Source organism: Setaria italica, chromosome I (assembly GCF_000263155.2).
Source record: "Setaria italica strain Yugu1 chromosome I, Setaria_italica_v2.0, whole genome shotgun sequence".
NCBI lineage: Eukaryota > Viridiplantae > Streptophyta > Magnoliopsida > Poales > Poaceae > Setaria > Setaria italica.
In genome coordinates, this window is record NC_028450.1 from 8,667,885 (window position 1) to 8,686,523 (window position 18,639).

The 18,639-nt window shown below is 43.4% G+C and overlaps 2 protein-coding genes and 1 long non-coding RNA gene across 11 annotated transcripts; 2 read left to right on the plus strand and 1 right to left on the minus strand.

Annotated features, from left to right (window-relative positions):
* The first annotated feature begins 6 nt into the window (after positions 1-6).
* Positions 7-4,167, plus strand: LOC105914638. Its single transcript, XR_001164316.2, has 2 exons — positions 7-3,517; positions 3,652-4,167. It is a non-coding gene; the product is annotated as an uncharacterized LOC105914638 (long non-coding RNA).
* A 789-nt stretch (positions 4,168-4,956) lies between these two features.
* Positions 4,957-10,885, minus strand: LOC101753020 (beta-amylase 8). 3 transcript variants are annotated; one of them, XM_022825865.1, is made up of 10 exons: positions 10,397-10,885; positions 9,943-10,164; positions 9,420-9,497; positions 8,798-9,001; positions 8,187-8,381; positions 7,829-7,993; positions 7,065-7,274; positions 6,124-6,336; positions 5,823-6,045; positions 4,957-5,632 (listed from the first exon to the last, which is right to left on the minus strand). In XM_022825865.1, exons 1-10 carry the CDS (start codon positions 10,775-10,777, stop codon positions 5,604-5,606), a joined length of 1,920 nt encoding a protein of 639 aa, XP_022681600.1. In that variant the 5' UTR covers positions 10,778-10,885; the 3' UTR covers positions 4,957-5,603. The 3 variants fall into 3 exon arrangements, with proteins under 3 accessions (XP_022681600.1, XP_004952019.3, XP_022681596.1); XM_004951962.4 differs by having other exon boundaries at positions 7,014-7,274; positions 9,420-9,494; positions 10,397-10,883; XM_022825861.1 differs by having other exon boundaries at positions 7,014-7,274; positions 10,397-10,883.
* Positions 10,886-10,959: 74 nt separating this feature from the next.
* LOC101753421 (protein LOW PSII ACCUMULATION 3, chloroplastic) lies at positions 10,960-17,201 on the plus strand. Of its 7 annotated transcripts, XM_022825855.1 has the most exons (10): positions 13,055-13,837; positions 14,008-14,114; positions 14,379-14,555; positions 14,825-14,872; positions 14,954-14,993; positions 15,321-15,421; positions 15,657-15,849; positions 15,950-16,048; positions 16,243-16,360; positions 16,710-17,201. In XM_022825855.1, the coding sequence occupies exons 2-10, from the start codon at positions 14,028-14,030 to the stop codon at positions 16,831-16,833; spliced, it is 987 nt and encodes a 328-aa protein (XP_022681590.1). In that variant the 5' UTR covers positions 13,055-13,837; positions 14,008-14,027; the 3' UTR covers positions 16,834-17,201. The 7 variants fall into 7 exon arrangements, 2 of the variants coding, with proteins under 2 accessions (XP_022681590.1, XP_004952020.1); XM_004951963.3 differs by lacking the exons at positions 13,055-13,837; positions 14,008-14,114 and adding an exon at positions 14,136-14,291; XR_002677360.1 differs by having other exon boundaries at positions 10,960-13,837; positions 14,816-14,872; positions 14,954-15,421; positions 15,657-16,048.
* The last annotated feature ends 1,438 nt before the right edge of the window (positions 17,202-18,639 follow it).

An 18,639-nucleotide genomic window follows, 5' to 3' on the forward strand; every position in this document is an offset into this window, starting at 1 on the left:
CACCAAGCAGCGGCAGTCGCCGTGCCTGCACGCCTCCTCCTCCTCATCCCTCCCTTCCAAGCGAGCGAGCGGACGAGCGATTCGGGAAGCGCCTCGCGCGTCTCCTCCGCCGCCGCGCCGCCTCGGGCTCGCTTGGTGCAGATCGGGACCCGACGCCCGCGCCGCCGGGACCGGATCCCGCCTTGCACCAAGTGAATCGGAGCCGGCGCAGCGATAATAGCCCAGCACCCCGGCCGCGCCGCCGCCGCCGTGCGTACGGTCGCCGCCGCGGCCGCCGCTCTCTCGCGCTATTGATTGGTTACCGAGTCGTTTAGCCTGCTTGTTGCCTGCGTTTCTAGGATGGATCGTGATGGTTGTTGGTTTGCTGTGATTCTGTAGCGCCGTGGAGGTTGATAGGGGGTGGCGTGCGGATCTCTGCCTAGGTTTAGCGATCCGGATCTGGATCTGGCGCGTAATTTTGGTAGTTTGATCCGATTGATTGGATGATGCCGTTCGAATAAGCAGGATCCATCCTTTTAGATTACTCATCTGTCATCAAGGCAAATTTCTGTGATTTCGGGAGGCTGGGATTTCGCGTGTGTGGTGTAAAATTGGTTGGTCATGTCGTCAATATTGTCCTGGATCACGGGGATGCCGTGTCTGGATAGCCTGTCTTGATTGAACTGTGCAGAGATTAATTGATCCAGTTGTTATCTGACTGCTATTACTGCTTGGGATGTGCTATGAGCTCTGTAAGGTATAAATTATGGTGCAGCAAGCATTCAATTGCTCTCGTATGCTTTATTGGGTGCATTTGCAGTAGTCTGTAGAGTGGTCTTTGTGATGCACTAATTCTGAAACTTATAGCCTGCCAGCATGTATCTGCCTTGTTTTTTTATTTCAAAATTTGGTTGTGTTGATTGATTCTCATACATATCGCTGTCATTGTTAGTGGTTGTGTGCACGCAAGATCCATGGGAGGCTTGTCTGGGAAGCATATGCCTGTCACCAAAATAATTTGCTTTGCCTGAATGCTTATGAGCCTACCCCACTAGACTAAACTTGGCCAACACGGTGTAATTAGGTGGGATATAAAGTTCAAATGCAATCAAGACAAACCATTTCCTCTTTTTTTTTTAACTAGTCCCAGCTGTAAGAGGAAAGGAAGTGTAACGAGTAACGGAAGCCATTGTTGGGGTTGTAATGTTAAGCTTTAATGACTTTGTCTTGTTACTTCGTGGATATCGGATTACAAAGTAATTATCTCATTTAGTTGTTAGGCTGGCTTACCTTTGGTGGATTTGTTGTAACTTATTAAATGGAATCTGGTTAGAAATTACAATTCTGAGACAGTCAATTGTTCGACTCTATTGAAAAGTAGACCTAAAGAGTAAAGCCAGGTACACCAAATAAGCTGAGGGTAGCAAGGCTGGCTTGAAATGAATTCCAAATTCCTAAACTAGGGTTATTAGCAAATAGATGCTTAACAGCTTGACGACAAACTACTTTCATGGTTTAATTGTATTCCATCAGTTACGTGATTGAAAAGATGGCCCTATATGTGTCTAACTTGTCTGATAACGTAACGAATGCATGTGTTTGATGGTACCTTTCCTTTTTATGCTAAATTCAGTTGGAATGTTGCTCTGTTTTTGGTAGTTTATTCAAGTATTATTCATGGTTTTGTTTGACGTTACTAACTTCATTCTGGTGGACATTTCAGAACATCCCATTCTTCAAGAAAGTTCCAGTTTTACCCTCGACGAACAGTTGCAAGAAGATATGATGAAAGAGTTTGATGTTTGATCTTTTTGGGATCATTTGATGCTTGATGGTTGTGCATATGTAATTCTGTGTCGATTTCTATATATGGGAAATAAATATAAGAGTTGATTTTTCTGGATGGATGTTGTGATCTGCTTTGTTTAAATGGTATATCGATAAGTATCAGGATTTGGTTGAACTGTAGGGCCATTGATTGGTCTAGTTGTGTAGGTAGCTTGCTAGATGGACCTTTTTCTATAAACTGCATCGGTATCAACCAACTTTCCCTGTTACATACGACTTCCTATGAGGTGATGTTTAGTGGAGTCCTTTTTGGATGAACCCTAGAGCCTAGAATCATGGTGAAATTGTTGCATGCATGTGTACTACTTAGCATTATGGCAGCTAGGATTTACAGGGGAATAACTGTTTCTGGGCAAACCGGAAATATGGCTTGTTTCTCTTATTAGCTGTAAACTCCACCCAATTTCTACTTTCCAGCCTCCTGAACCAGTCCTGTTTGATATGTGAATTTGTCAAACTTAATTTGCCCTTTGATTTAAATTTACAGGGGCACAATCCTGTTGGCAGTCTGACTGTTCAGCTAGTGCCTGGGAACTGCTCCTAATTTCCAGCCCCAAAGTGGTCTGGTTTAGTATTTGAAATATCATTCTCTTCCCAGATTTAAAGTTTGAAATAGACATTAGAAGCAACTTTTAGGCGTTTTTGGGTAATGGGATAGGGGATTGGGGGTACCATGATTCTCACTGGTTTAGCTGAAAAAGCGGTGCTGAGCAGCTAGTTACTGCAGTTTCTTTTAACCTGGCAGCATCATGCTTAGGATTTAAGCTAAGGCTCATATGATTGAGATTCCAGTTGTCGGAGATCCGTATCATTACAGAAATAATTACGTGCTATTTCTACTGAAACAGATCCACGTAGTGGAATCATTTAATACCTCTTTTGCCTTTCCAGGACCAGGACGTATATTTTTAACTGTTATGTGTGTTGAAACATTTTGTCTGTAAACTTAACAAACACAACCCTCATCATGATTTTTGAGCATGCTACTATATACATTTGTTGCCTTGGTGGTGTTGTAGTGCCCAAGTGGGCATTGGGTTCTTTTTTTTTCCCCTCTCTTTGAAAAGAGGGAGTCAGTGATTGGGTGTCCAGGAATATATGCTCGGCGATCAAGATTCTTTTTCCGTCAGGAAGAGGAGGGAAGAGACAAAGTAGCCGATTGGCACTAGGTGGGTCGACTGGTCGTCCATGGCTGGCATTTGAATTTGTTCCAGGAAAAGGGGATTCCCTCCATGTTTGAGCTGGAGCTGATGAGTGAGGCGGAGTAATTTTTAGTGGTTGGAATATTCGGCTAAAGCCACGACAGCCGCCCAGGAGAACATGTTCTGAAAAGCTGTCGAGGAATATAAATATCTGATGAGCCTGACACCCCTGGATTGACTTGAATGAGCAGACGCAGAGCATGGTGGAATTCCAGCTCTGGGTAGATCAGATGGTACATTGGTACCATGGTCCAGCTACCAGCTTTGGTGGTGGTAAAAGTTTTCACAGCTTTACCTCATCTAGTCGTCTTTATACGTTCTCATACTATATGCTGGTTAATATTCTGTTTCATCCTATAACAATTTATTTATTTAAGCATAATGAATTTACTTTCTCCAGCACGAGTAGTTATTTTCATGTGGCACTGGGGGCATGCATGGCACCACTTGAGCAAATGGGTCAGCACTCAGCAACTCACCACCCACAGGTTTTGAGTCTCTTCAGAATGTAGATTTGTCTCTTAATTCATGTTAATGAATTCAAATTCAAGTGCAGTTCTCTGTTCCTTCTTGTTTTTGAACCATTGTGTCAGTGGAATTCTGAAGTTGTTTTGATACACAGTGGTTACAGTTGGATCATGATCCTGCTGGGCGCTGTAGAAAGCCACAGCTCCAGCCAGGCGGGGAAGGAAGGAATACATGACAAACTTGACAAGGACGTAGTACTTGATGGGAAATCCGTATGCAGCTGCGATCAAACATGGTGGGCTCTGGCGCTCAGTTGATCGAGCTGGTGTCCTTTGGCCTCCAGCGATCATCAAAAGCCTGGGCCGCTGCTCGTGCTCGTGCTCATCAGGGATCAGGCCTGGTCCCCTGCCTCCCATGCAAAAAGCTTTCAACTCAGTCGCCTCCCGTTTCATTCGAATCCGTGAATTCCACGGGAAATTATCTTCTCTTTTCAAGAGATGTTGCTGTTTCCCTGTAAATTACTGCTGTGCAGATGCAGCCGTTGCGAGCACCCTCGTCTGTTTCGTTTCGTCCTGCGCAGGTGTCGCCTCTGGCTTTGTTTTTGTAGTTGTCCAAATTTGATGCTGCCGAGTTTAAACATTTGATGGAAATTTGGATTGAGTTCATGTGTTGTCGTTATCTTCGGTACAAGTAGAAAATTTAGGGGATCTGATGGAACAGCTGGTGCCGGAGTAAAATATCCTCAGATTCGCAGCACGTTCCTGATAAAAATACGTGGAACAGGCTGCATCCGCGTAGCGACGACTCGCTTCACTCGATGGGTAGGTGTGGTGAGTGAGGCGACAAATGCGTACAGCATCGACGTAGGCTTTGGCGATTCTCTCCCGTCTTTGAACTGAACTAAGTTCAACAACAATTCATCACGCCACATGTCAGCTAGACATCACCGACTGTGTATAAATTCACCCGGCATTTGTTCCAAAATATATTTGAAAACGGAGGCAACTTGTCCCAATCGTCATATATTTGAAAACGGAGGCAGCTTGTCCCAATCGCCGTATATTTGAAAACGGAGGCAGCCTCGGTGATGTTTACCGCCCATCTAATGCTAAAGTTCTGGAAAATAAAGTGTCCATGTGATGCTAAGCTTGTCATCTTCAGCAAATGCTAAAGCTGCCACAGCGTTCATGAGAACTGAAAGGCACAAAGGACTAAAGGAGCCACCCTCGTGCTCTGAATTTGCAGGCTGTATCTGCCGCCCATAACCATTAGATGCAACGTCTCATGGGTCCAGCGGTCAGCTTCAAGGGGCACAAAGACAGGGCTGGAGCTGGACGAATAGGATCGTCGGCAGGGGACATCGTGCCGTTCATCTTGCATCAAACAGCTCATACGTTTCCCAGTTACCAAGTGGTTCAGCTAGCTTCAGCAAGAAAATCTTCTTGGTTACTGATTCAGCTTCTCGACTACTTTTGCATTTGATAGTAAGATCATTGAAACAGACAATGGTGACATGTAATCTCTGCCATGCTGTTCTCTGGCACAAGCATGGCATTTCCATGATAATCTTGCCAATGTTCCTCCATATTACTCCCTCCGTTCCAAATTATAAGTCATTCCAACTTTCTTGGAGAGTCAAACTATTTTATATTTGACCAAAATTACAGAAATGATCACAAAGATTTATAGCACCGAATAGATATACTAAAAAATATATTTAATAAAGAAACTAACAGTACTTATTTGACATCATGAATATTAGTATTTTATTGTATAAATTTGGTCAAACTTGAGATGTTTTGATTCTCCAAGAAAGTTGAAATGACTTGTAATTTGAAACGGAGGGAGTGCACAACGGAGGGAGTAGACAGCATGTGGTATGCTATCTTTCGCAGAAGCTACAAAAGGGCCGCGATGGCACCAGCTCAGTTTGATCAGTAAACAAAGCCTGCATGGCTGGCATGCAGGCATCAACTGGGATTGAACCTAGGAGTTAATAATAGTAAGGCAGTGAATCAAAATATGCGCCATTCGCTTCAAAGTGGATGAAATCTGAAACCACCTCCTCCGTTTTGCTATTGGGCCAACATATATTGCCTTGGGAATTCAATCTTCTCCATTCTGGGGAGCCTCCCCTGTGGATAAGATCATTTACACAATTATGGACTCATAAACCTCTATATCTTCTATAACTTAGCCATAACTAGAAATTGCACAAGTGCCAAACAGATAGCGGTCAGTCATGAATGGTTATGCATAGGAGAACTTTGTTAAATACACTACTATGACTATGAGAGAGTTACAAGTGACAAAACAAATACTTACCGTGCATACACTTAACGAAGGTACGAAGTTCCGGGAAGTAGGCATCTCTCTGCAAAAGGGATGGAGGCTGCTGGCGGTATGTAAAGAACGAGGCATGATGGCGATCAGGATCATTCCTAGGCTTCGTTGTGTCAAGGATTTGAGAGTACATGTCACCATCAAGACATGGAAGTGCACTCTCTATACATAGAGACAGCCCATGATCCCATGCTGCATTCACAACCTGCGCAAATTTTGTGTGTACATTAATTAGCCAATAAACCAATGCAGCTTGCCTACAGAGGAATTTAGAGCATCTTACCTGCCAGGTTAATCCTTCTGGATCCGCACATGCTTCATCATTCTCCTGAACTGTAAACTCTGGCCCATAACAAACTAGCTTAAGAATCACAGAATGCTTCTTGAGCATTTTGAGAACTGGGGAGTATCCATCTCTGTTTGTAGGATTGTAGAATCCTGCTGTAAGCTCTGCAGCATGGCTTGCAGTTCTGTACCACCAATAGATAGATGGAATCTGATGAAAGAGAAGGTTTGCCTTGTTATGAAACAGCTAGGCAGTCGAACCAACTGTTGCAAAATGTGTGCAACAACTACTGTACTTATCAGGCAGAAAATTATGCAGTGTAAGTATTTATAGTTATAACAGGCAAAGCATCAGGCAAATGCATGCTAACATGATTTTTTCACAAGTTTGTCCAACACGAACAGAATCAGCTTCATTTCAGCCTGTGACCCACTTTTGTGCAACAGTCTCCTTCAATCTAATGATTGGCATTCTAATTATCTCCTCTCAAGATAGTAACTGGAAACTTGCAATAGAAACTGATTGCAATTAAAGTTTACTAGTGACTTAGTGAGTATTATATTACTGTCCATAAATTGTGACTCAGAACCGAAATCCTGAGATCCATCCTCAATCAACCAAACTGAGTAACCTATCAACAATACACTAGGCAATCAGCAATCTTCAGCTGCTTTAGACACTTGAGCAGCATGTTTCAACCCAGAATAAACTAGAAAATTTATGCTAAAGAGGAATATCCTTTGTTTGCAGTTTGTTGGGGGTAATGACACTAAGAGACATCTCAGACAGAAAATATACCAAAGGGCACATGATTTCATGAGAACTTAGCAAGGGAAGAATGGCGCTTCAGAATCCAAACAATAACTCTATGAACCAGCATTACACACCTTCACAAGTATTTCTGCTCCATCAAATGCAAGAGTAGCAAGTGAGAGCACCTGATCCACATGATCTATGAGGACTCCAGAATACCAGTTGAGGAAAAAACGTCCATAGTAGCTGTCATAATCACCTCCATCACAAAAGAAGCCAGTTTCACGTGGTCTTGAATTATAATAGCCAGCATTATCAGGCCCACGTGCCCAAAACAAATGACCCCGTGACGCTGCTGATTGCCGTAAATTCTTTTGCATGTACCTGTCATAACACTGTCAACGATGGAAATCAACAAAGGAAATGCAGCCAATGTATCTCACAGAAAATATAGTCGTACGCACTACACCATTATACATCAGCGATGCACTTAAGACTTTGTAATCAAAGAGTTAAATTCAAGTCATACAATAGGAAAACCTGATTACTAAAACAGTCAGACAGAAACAGGGTGTTGTATAGCGACCAAATCTGTTGCAGTCTTTGAGGAGAACCCGTTTTGTGGTGCAAAATGTAGTCTTTTTTTTACATGCTTTAACAAATTTCTTGGGAGGATTCCTCTTTATCCTGATGCAAGACCTGTAAAATGACAGTAGCTTAAGTGACCCATGCTTACCATGGTGATGCACTACAAGCAATGCTAGTTTTTAATAATGACACACATACTGAATGCTAATCGGGTTTCTTTAACACAAATACGAGGTTCCTAATTCTTATGTCCAATTAATAGAATGAAGAGGTTAGAAAGGGAAAAAGATGGAACTTGCAGATTATTCCTGAAAGAACTCCCTTGCAGATTCGAACTTGCTGTATAAGTACAAGTAAATACCTGAAACTCACCGATACCAGGATATTTCCAGCCCATTCTTTCTGGGCATGAAGGGTATCTTAGCTCCCCTGAAGCACCCAATCCAATTTCAATAGCAGAGATAAGACCCTCTTCAGATAGGTTTCTGAATTCCATATGGAAGCTCCTCATGAAATCAAAATAGACCTGCAGATAATGCAATTAAGCCTCGACATACTAGTTTAGCTTCATTTAGAGTATCTCATAAACAAGAAATATTGGAAATGATGAACTAACAAAAGTAATGTACGGAGAATGATACTCCCTATTTCTTGTAAAATGCCGAAGAGATAAAAAATTGATGAAGAGAGAGGAAAATTTACCAAGGATGACCCAATACCTCAATGCCAGTTCTCCCTCTAAGGACTCGTTCTTTGTCAACCCCCCAAGAAAGGCATTCTGTGTTTCTTCTGCCTTCGCGGTCTGCGAAAAATATGTCCTGGTTCTCTTTTGCAATTTCAATGATCCATTTTGGGAGAGAGATTAACACATCACCAGATCCAGTACCTCCAGATACATGAAATGACAACACAACCTTAAAAGACGTTTTTCAAAGAACACTCATTAGCCAATGTAAGCAGGTCTGATAAAAAAAAGGAGAAATGGGAAAGTTTACCTAATGTTTTTAAAAGGATGTCAAATATTTTGCAGCATTTCTAGATGGTTTTAATATAAAATTACACCATATAAACTAGAAGGTCTAGTTCTTTTACTTCATAGGCATTGGAGGAATAAATTCTCATTACATCGGAAGAATCAAAGTTTTACGTTTCCTTAGCTTGTTTAAAATTTTCCTTTTATAGGAGTTAGGACATCAAGTATAGACTGCCAATGCTACAACGAATCATCTTCTACCTATCTACTCCGTATATGCCTTGTCTCCATAACTCTAGATCAATGCATTAAATCAGTACTCATAATGCACTGTAAATTTATACAGGTATGCCTAACCTGAACTTTGAGCTTGAACTCTTTAATTATACCAAAAAGGTCCCTGTAGCCAGACCACTCATACTTGCGAGGAATCCAGGCTTCCACAATCCCCCACCAACAGTCAACAACAACCCCATCTACGTTCAAAGACTTCAGATGCCTTAGTTCAGCGCGGACACCCTCCGGGTCGACCAATTGGCAGTGGTTATTGATAATGCCCATCTGCAGGAAACAGTAAAAGCAAGAACTTGGTACATAGGTCACAACGATGGAAATACAAGAACATATATCTGACAGAAATAATCCTGGTGCTGGCCTTCTCAGTTCTCATGATTTATTTTAAAAGCACACAAGCCTAACAAGGACGAAATTATGTATAACATGTCAGATAATGGCAAGACTGCTTATGCTTATTAGAGTGCTTATTAAATTTGGTGCTACACAATAATCTGGGCATGAGATAAATAACAACCAGTAGCAAACCCAGTAATTTTTTTCAGAACTCTAACCAGACAATACACACTTGGCCTTCAATCATTTTATATATTGTAATATTGACAATGATAGATAATAAACAAATAAATTGACACCACCAGAATATCATATCAGGCATCAAATCAAGAAGTTGTTGGGAACTTACAGGCAGAGAAGCATAAACCGGTATATATGGAGTTTTTGTGTAATCACCTGCCAACACTGCCGATGATCTCAGTAACTGCTACAGATTCAACAATCAGAGAAATGTTGTCAGTCTAGTGTAGTCTCTAAAAATGGTAAGGTACTACTGAAGTTGTCGTATCATGTGCCGAACATTTTTGCAAGCTGTAACTAGAACATTGTGAGCTATAATATGGCCACGACACTGGTTGACAAATGAAAGGAACTGATAGACCGTGAGTTATTATAAAGAACAATACAATAAGCCCTGAGTTCCTATCAGCAGGATGAAGTGCAGTATTATGTTATCAGTTTATGTCAAATCAAATATTGTTTTCTTGTGAGATACAGGCATGCGAGATATACTTCAGTAAAAATCTTTTGCTTACTTGCTTGAGCAACACAAAAGAAGAGGTTGAGCATGATGGACATATTGCAGTAATAACAAGTATTTTGTGACAGCACACCAGCATAATGGGTTTATTCCAATACAAGATAAAGCTCACCTGATCATTGTCCATACAATTCAGAGAATTGGCTGAACTGGAATTCCCATAGTTCTCGGTCTTAATGCTTCTCTCTGCCACAACTGAGTCCAGCGACGATGGCGACAGACTATCATCTGTTTGTAGGGCAGAAGCCTGAGAGTCTAATGGTGTTCCGATGGCGTAACTGTTCAGAGTGCTGATGAAAGCTGGCGTTTCCACTGGAGCAACTTGAAACATGCCCTGATATAACACCAACTACAAGCTGTTAGGACAGCAGTGCTAAAGCTTTCTTGCAGAACTTATACATTGGCATAATACATGGATTCTAAGCAGAGACTAAATGCAATGCTAAAATTAGAATGCGGAGACTGCAGTATCTAATAATTAAGAAGAACAATGGAAACTAGACTGTAAGCCTCTAAGCAACACAGGCAAAGCAGAAAAGCTGGGAGAGGGTGCACGGATGACGGACCAACTGGGAAGGAGGGGGAGGAGACAGCGATGGTGGGTTCGAGGAGCGGAAGGTGGTGCCGTCGGGTTGCACGGTCCATCCGGCGGCGCGGGCGAGGGCGGCGAGGACGTCGTTCATGTCAGCGCGGGCGGGGAGCGGGAAGTTGCCGTGCTGCCGCAGCCCGGCCAGCATGCGGCTCGTGATGGCGCGTCGGTGCCGCTCCCGCAGCTTCGTCCGCTCCTTCTCCCTCTCCCGCTCCCGCTCGCCCCGCCTCCGCGGCGGCCCCGCCGCCCCCGCCGACGGCGCGGGACCCGAGGCGAAGCCGCGCGGCCGGCGTTGCGGCGGCGGGGATGGCTCCTCCTCCCCCAGCACCAGCGGCGGGTGCGGGTGTGGGAGCTTCATGCTCGTGGATCGCTGCCACCCCGCCGGCGCCGGCGCCGATCTGCGGCCGCGAGCTAGAGGCACCGCATGCTCGCAGCTGCAGCGTGGAGTGGGTTTCCGCTGCGGTTTGACCACGACTGGACTGGATCCATTTGCCACGTGTCAACTCGATAATGGCCGTTAACACTGGATCGGACGGTGCGCGTCGTAACTGTCAGAGAAAGGAGCAGCCGCTTCCCCTCTACTACTAGTCCGTCTTCTACCCCGCCTCTTCATCTCTGAACATGCAAAGAACCTTCCAGAACCTTCCGCGTCTGCGCCGCACATCACTATCCCTCCGCCGTGTCTACACCAGCGCACCGCCGCCGCCGCGTCATGAAGGCGACATCGTCCGGTGGAACTCCGCCATCACCGCGCACCTACGCGCCGGCAGGGTGGGCGCCGCGCGCCGGGTGTTCGATGAAATGCCCGACCGGAACGTGTTCACGTGGAACTGCATGATCTCGGGCCTCGTAAGGAACAGGATGCTCGCCGACGCCCGCGGGGTGTTCGACGCGATGCCGTTCAGGAACTCCGTCTCGTGGGCCGCGCTGCTGACTGGCTACGCGCGGTGCGGGAGGGTCGCCGAGGCCAGGGAGCTCTTCGACCGGATGCCGGACCGAAACGTGGTCTCCTGGAACGCGATGGTTTCAGGCTACGTGCGGAACGGGATGGTGGACAGGGCAAGGGAGCTGTTTGACGTGATGCCGGTCAGGAATGACGTGTCGTGGTTGACAATGATCTCCGGGTATATGAAGAGGAAGCGTGTTCGTGAAGCGAGGGAGCTCTTTGACCGCATGCCTTCACCATCAACTTCAGTGTGCAATGCATTGCTGTCAGGTTATGCAGAACATGGTTACCTGAAAGATGCAGAGGAGCTGTTTGGTCGGATGCAGAGACAGAACCTTATTTCTTGGAATGTCATGATCACAGGCTATACACAGGCTGGGATGATGGAGGTTGCACAGAGTCTCTTTGATGAGATGCCTGAAAAGGACACTGTATCTTGGACGGCCATCGTGCGTGGGTATTTGAAGAATGGAGATGTTGATGCCGCATGGAAGCTGTTCCAGGACATGCCTGATCGTGATATCCTTGCTTGGAACACAATGATAGGTGGCTTCGTGATGAGTGAGAGGTTGGATGATGCATTGAGATTGTTCGCTGACATGCCTGATAGAGATCTGGTATCATGGAATACAATCTTGCAAGGATACGTCCAACAAGGGGACATGGATAGTGCAAATACCTGGTTTAGGAGAATGCCGGAGAAAAATGAGACATCATGGAACACGTTGATCTCTGGGTACAAAGATGAAGGAGCACTTAGTCTGCTGTTGGAAATGACCCGAGGAGGATATAAACCGGACCAAGCCACTTGGAGTGTGGTTATTTCTATCTGTGCATCTCTTGTTGCTCTTGGGTGTGGAAGAATGGTGCACGTTTGTGCCATCAAAACTGGTTTTGAGCATGATGCTTTGGTGATGAGCTCATTAATATCTATGTACTCCAAGTGTGGATTAATTATTGAAGCTTCGCAAGTCTTCGAGATGATTATGCAACGGGATACGGTGACATGGAATGCCATGATTGCGACATATGCTTATCACGGTCTAGCTGCTGAAGCTCTGAAACTCTTTGACAGGATGACCAAAGATGGATTTACCCCAGATCATTCAACTTTTCTGAGTGTGTTGTCTGCTTGTGCACATAAAGGGTATCTATATGAAGGCTGCCACTATTTTAGAAGTATGCAACAGGATTGGAACTTGATTCCAAGATCTGATCACTATTCATGCATGGTTGATCTCTTTGGAAGATCAGGTTTTGTACACCAGGCTTATGATTTTACAAGAAAAATCCCTTCCAACCTTCAAATAAATGCATGGGAGACTCTGTTTAGTGCATGCAATGCTCATGGGGATATACAGCTTGGGGAACTCATAGCAAAAAATGTTCTTCAGTCTAGACCTAGTGATGGTGGAATGTATACACTCTTGTCAAACATATATGCTGCTAAAGAGATGTGGAGCAGTGCTGCCAGTGTCAGAGGTCTCATGAAAGATCGGGGGTTGAAGAAGGAGACTGGGTGTAGTTGGATTGAGCTGAAGGGGGATGTTGTTTCCTTCTCATCAAATGATAATGCACACCCTTTGATTGAGCAGATATGCCAAGAAGTTGATAGTCTTTCTGTTTTGATAGAAGAGGCAAGTTAAATGGCAACATCCTTTGATATTGTCATGAAAAGGAATTCAGATGGTTTCTTTGAGACCATTTACAACCACATGGCTTCAAACACTGATATATGGTAGAAGCCATGGATGTCCGAATTGAAAGTCTCTGGAAGAATTACACGGTACTGGTGGGCTGGATCTCACTCAATTCTTCTGTGGAGATTCCTTCAAGATCACAATCACGGAATCAAAACAGCATCATGGTAGCATCCTTTTGGAACCTGGCGGCTGGCCATGGTTGAGAGAGTTAGTCAAAGTGAGGTACCGGACCCTCAAACCAGATCCTTTCAGTAAAATTGATCCTACCGGCCAGTGGGACTCATAATTTGTGATTGATATTTTCTCTGAAGATGCTGAGCAAATTTCTCCCATACAAGATGATTGCTTTGTTGCCTGATCTGAATGGTGTTTTTTTCCCAGTAAAACTGGGCATACAAGAGCAGGATCATAGAGCAGTGAGAAATGCTTCATCCTCAAATCACTCTGATTATGCTAGCATTCAGGGGTCTTGTATTTGGAACATGAAAGTGCTATATAAATTCAAAATGATCTTGCGGTGTTAAGCTAAACATAATTTGCCTGACTTGCTGGAGGATGGATGAAGGTGGGGGCGTGGGGCTTATTCCTTCTTCAAATGTAAAGCTTGCTGGTGGCTTCTGCAGTTAGAACTTAAGATCTGAGGTTCCAGTTAATGCGGTGCTAATCAGCTAAGGATGGGGTGCTGAATTGGAAAACTCAGCTTACTGTCTTCGTTCTCATGTTAATGTGGTGCCAAGGCATGAAATAAAATGCACTCCAGAGAAATAATGTGAGTACTGACGAAATTTGCATGTCGGTGGTTAATGGAATTGATTTTCCATCTTAAAAAAGGGTATCACAATTCAATTTTTTGGGCTAATATTTTTTTCTGAGAAGATGCTGTGCATAAATAATAAAATTATATCCTAATGTAATTAATAAGATTTTTAAAATATGCAGGGTAGGGGAACAGTCTGCTTATGAACCGAGAGCAGCATGTTCACACAATTCATGCAACTGTCGTAACAGACAAGATGGTCCCCACCACAGCAACTGGAGACCACACAGTGAGGCCCCACAAATAGATTGCTATCCATTTTCCCTTTATCTCTCACCTCTCCCTCTCCCCACTCCAGTCCCCACGCACATATCCATCCACCCAGGCTTCAATGGCCATGGCAACCAGTTATGGCTCCATGGCTAACCCTCCATTTACCTCCAAAATTCCATTTCCCAAGAAACAAGTACACACTCCCAAACAATCTATATCTTTTGTTCTCTGCTTACTCGTGTTTTTAGCTTTTCTCATTATTTTTCTTTGTTTCCCAAAGGTCTCTAACTGGATACCTGCTACAATCAGCAATGGCAATGGAACTGGTGGTATGTTCATTGTGGCAAGAAGAAATTCAAGAATTGGGTTCCAAGTTCGTGCTGTCACTGGAGACCAGGGCTCTGTCAATGTGTCTGATGTAAAGTTCCCAGGTGATTACACAGAACTTCTGATGCAGGTAATTGGTGGGAGAACTCAGTTCTTGAAAGTCACTAGCTTTACGGGGCGTGCTTGAAAGCACCTTATTATTTGGTATCACATAGTCACTGTTCCTGCTGCTGTCTGCTGCCACAAATTTCCAATGCTACTGTTTCCCTTTCCCCTGTATACTTTGCATTTAGCTGTGCCTTTTAGATGACAGCAATTATATGTACTTTTGGTTGTGCTTATTTTGAAAAGAAACTATATAATTTGATGGCTAACGGGATATATCTGTAGTGATTTCAGGCTAAAGAAGCTGCTCAATCAGCTCTTAAGGATGGAAAGCAGCTACTGGTCAGCTAACAATCTGATCACTGAATTGGATTTTTTTTTTTTGTGTCAACTATCAAGAGATTGTGATGTAACATATTACAGGAAATCGAGTTCCCTACAGCTGGACTACAAAGTGTGCCAGGTTCGAGATCGATGACCTTTTGTATACCTACTCCCGGTCATTCCGAACATAATTCATTTTAGACTTAAGCACCTGAACTAAGAAAATGTTGAAGTGACCTTAATGCCCTTCGCTTATTACACATTGCATAAGATACCTCATGAGAGGTGATATCATTCAGTTAGAAAGGCATAAGGGTAAAACTAATTTTAGACAGGTGCCTGGAAGCTCTATGGTGATTTACATTAAAGAATATGGAAGTCTAAAATGACTTATATTGATTTGGAGGGAGTACTTTGGTTTACTTCAGGTGGAAATGCTCTAGTTTGTTTCTATTCTTGCTTTTAGGTGATGACGAAGGAGGAAATGAGATGACTGGAAGCATGCTTCTCATTAGAGAATTTTGTGATCGCTTTGTACCTGCAGAGAAAGCTACTCGAACCAGAGTAGTATGTCCTTATCTGGAATACTGGATTTTTTAGTCATTAATGTGCATATTTGCGAATGATTACTGCATTGTTTAGAAATGCCGAAATAGCAAAAGAGCAGAGTTATGCATGGTTTGCCCTTGGCAACTTTTATGAGAGATAGTGCAAGTATATGTACTAGTTATGCCCCAGCCTTTATCAACTGAAAAGTGAAAACCCCTGGTTGACTCCATTGTTCCTATCTCACGTGTTTCAGTTCTTTCCTGAGGCAAATGAGGTTTCTTTTGCAAGACAATCAGCCTTTGAAGGATGTTTACTGAAGCTAGATTATCTAACGAAACCATCCTTATTTGAAGATTTTGGTTTTACAACAAAAGTCAAAATGGCAGACCGTGTCAAACCAGAAGACGAGACATTCCTTGTGGCTTATCCTTACTTCAATGTCAATGGTTTTGCATTATCTCTTTTGCTTGAATTTGCGATATCCCCTCCATTAGTACTGATCTATTAAACTTGAGCTTACCTCTTTAGTAATATGGTGGCTTACAGAAATGCTTGTAGTTGAAGAGCTTTACAAGGAAGCAGTTGTTGGGACCAACCGGAAATTAATAATATTCAATGGAGAACTAGATCGAATAAGAAGTGGATGTATCCTTTTCTGTATATACGAAGATTCTCTAATGCATTAGTTAATGGTTGCTGTCTATGTTAACCACATTGTTCTACATTGTCCATTATGGGAACATCTTGCATTGAGAAGCACCTTTCTCAACAGAAGACATCTTATGCTGACTACACTAAAAAGTGTATGCTTGTGAACTCTAATTCCTTGACTAGCAAAGACTATCCATCATTCTTCTACCCGAAGCTTGCTGAGCTTTCCAAAACATTTCTCCCAAACCTGGACACAGTTTACTATATTCACAATTTCAAGGGAGTCAAAGGGGGAACACTTTTCAGGTTTGCATTCTAATCCTACGCCTGTTCCAATGAGTTCTCAAATCTATCATCACATGCACTTGCATAAGCAAGGTTAACATAGATTCCTACCTAGAATTTTGTTGATATCATTTCGGGATTAGTCAAAATCGCTAATGATGAAATGTTAACTATTTTGGTCCTCAAAACTTCACTATGAAAGGCCTCACCTGTCACACTTCACAGAGGATCCTGATTATGTTGCTAACTGTAATTTAGGCTTAAGCAAAAACTGACCTTGCAATACGATTTTGTGATGGCTCAAATACTGCATACCATTTAGTAAACCAAGATTAGACATCTTATTGTGCCAAACAATATTATCTGGCAGGTGCTACCCTGGACCTTGGACGGTCCTGAGAAAAGCAACGTCTGGCAGCTACATCTGCTTGCATCAACAAGAGGAAATGCCCTCGTTGAAGGAAGTGGCCCTCGACATCCTTCCTTCTGTATAGCTGGAACTTTCCAGAGTTGCATGTCAATCAAAATGTTTACAGAAGAAGGCATGTGCTGCTACCTGGACAATGCTTCATGGCTCTTTTTTCTTTGGTTGTACGAAGGAAGGTAGAAAAGATGCCGAAACAACCAGATCTACATTTCTCAACTTTGGTTTTACTTCTGCACTAAGAGAATGGATGGTGCTGACTAGTTGATTATTGCCGCTATTCAAAAGATGCCCATGGATCACTGTGCTTTGTTTAGGGAGATTGAAAACTACAGAAAACATCATCATTCCTTGTAATATTACTGTATATTAACGTTTTCGCGTGGACGGATATGATGAATTCAGCGTGCCATCAGCCAGATCCCAGCTATTTATTTATTTACTTATTTGTTGGATGGTTTGGGGTCACATTAGAACAAAGTGTTGCTGCAGCTGCGATTGTGACCGCCCCATCTTAGACTTGTCACCCCGGTCATCCTTTGCTCAGAATATGTCTGGCTACCGAATCAAGCTTGAGCTGTTCTCTTGAAAACAGCTAATCCAGGGTTCCTCGCACCTGCAGAAACACAAAGAACCTGATGAGATCATGAAACACGGACCTTAAACTGTGAACCATCATGTAGACTTATGGGAACTGGATCAGCTACTTGCAAGTTGCAACAGCCCCTGCGCCCTGACATGATGTTATAAGAAGCAGAATGGGAGTAAGTAACATACAACATTGTTTGAAGATGCAGCCCTAGAAATTCCTGATGACTCCTAAGCCCAAGCTCGGACGAAGAGAGACGATGGAATGAGACGAGCAGCACTGAAGCGGATCCAAGCAAGTAGGTTGGAAAGAAATGTTCTGCCGTTGACATACACTTCATGTATATATGCAGCTCTTGAATTATCAGACATCTCCTATTATAGCAAGGCCTGGCCTTCCGGCAGGTCCAAAGCAATAATTCAACTTGATTTCGCTGTCCTTTTCGCAGGGAAATCATGTTCTTGCAGGTACTCAGCACAAAGTACTGCCAGCCTACCAAGTGAACAGCATGTATGCGCTCTGATGTCTGCGTTAAGAAAGCATCGCTGAAAACATCAGTACATGCTTTTCTCTGTATGTGATGATTCTCATGTGAATTAGTTGATGCTTGCTGCATAGGTTAACCACGTTCACGTTGTTCTCTTTCAAAAAAGAAAAAAAGAAAGAAGAAAAGGGGAGAGAGAAGCACATTTCTCAACAGAAAAGATCTTTTGCTGGCTACACAGTGTGTACTTGTGAACTCTAATTCCTTGACTAGCAAAGACTATCCATCATTCTTCTACCCAACACTTGCAGAGCTTTCCAAATCATTTCTCCCGAAGCTGGATACAGTTTACTATATTCGCAACTTGAAGGGAGTGTAATGTGGAACACTTTTCAGGTTTGCAAATTCTGATCTTCATTTCTCAACTGCTTTGGTTCATGCATTTTTTCAGTACAATTTCTTGAGGTGTAGTACTAGTTACAGTTCGCTGCAACGATGCTGAACAGTACCTTGAGGCTTGAGCAGTTGAGCATGTACAAATTTCCATGTACAAGTTTCTCTGAAGCAAAAGCTTACTGATGTTCTCTGAAGCAAAAGCTTACTGGAAAAGAAAAAAAACCAGCTAACTGATGTTCTGAAGCTCTGACGCATGAACGTTGCATCAGACATGTGCAGAGTACAGATATTTCACCAGCTAACTCTTCCTACCGGCTCGCCCGCGCAGCCTACGCGATTGCCAATTTGCCATCGCTGCTGGATCGCGGCGATGGCGTCCTCGCGTGCGGTGGCCTCCTCCCGCCGCC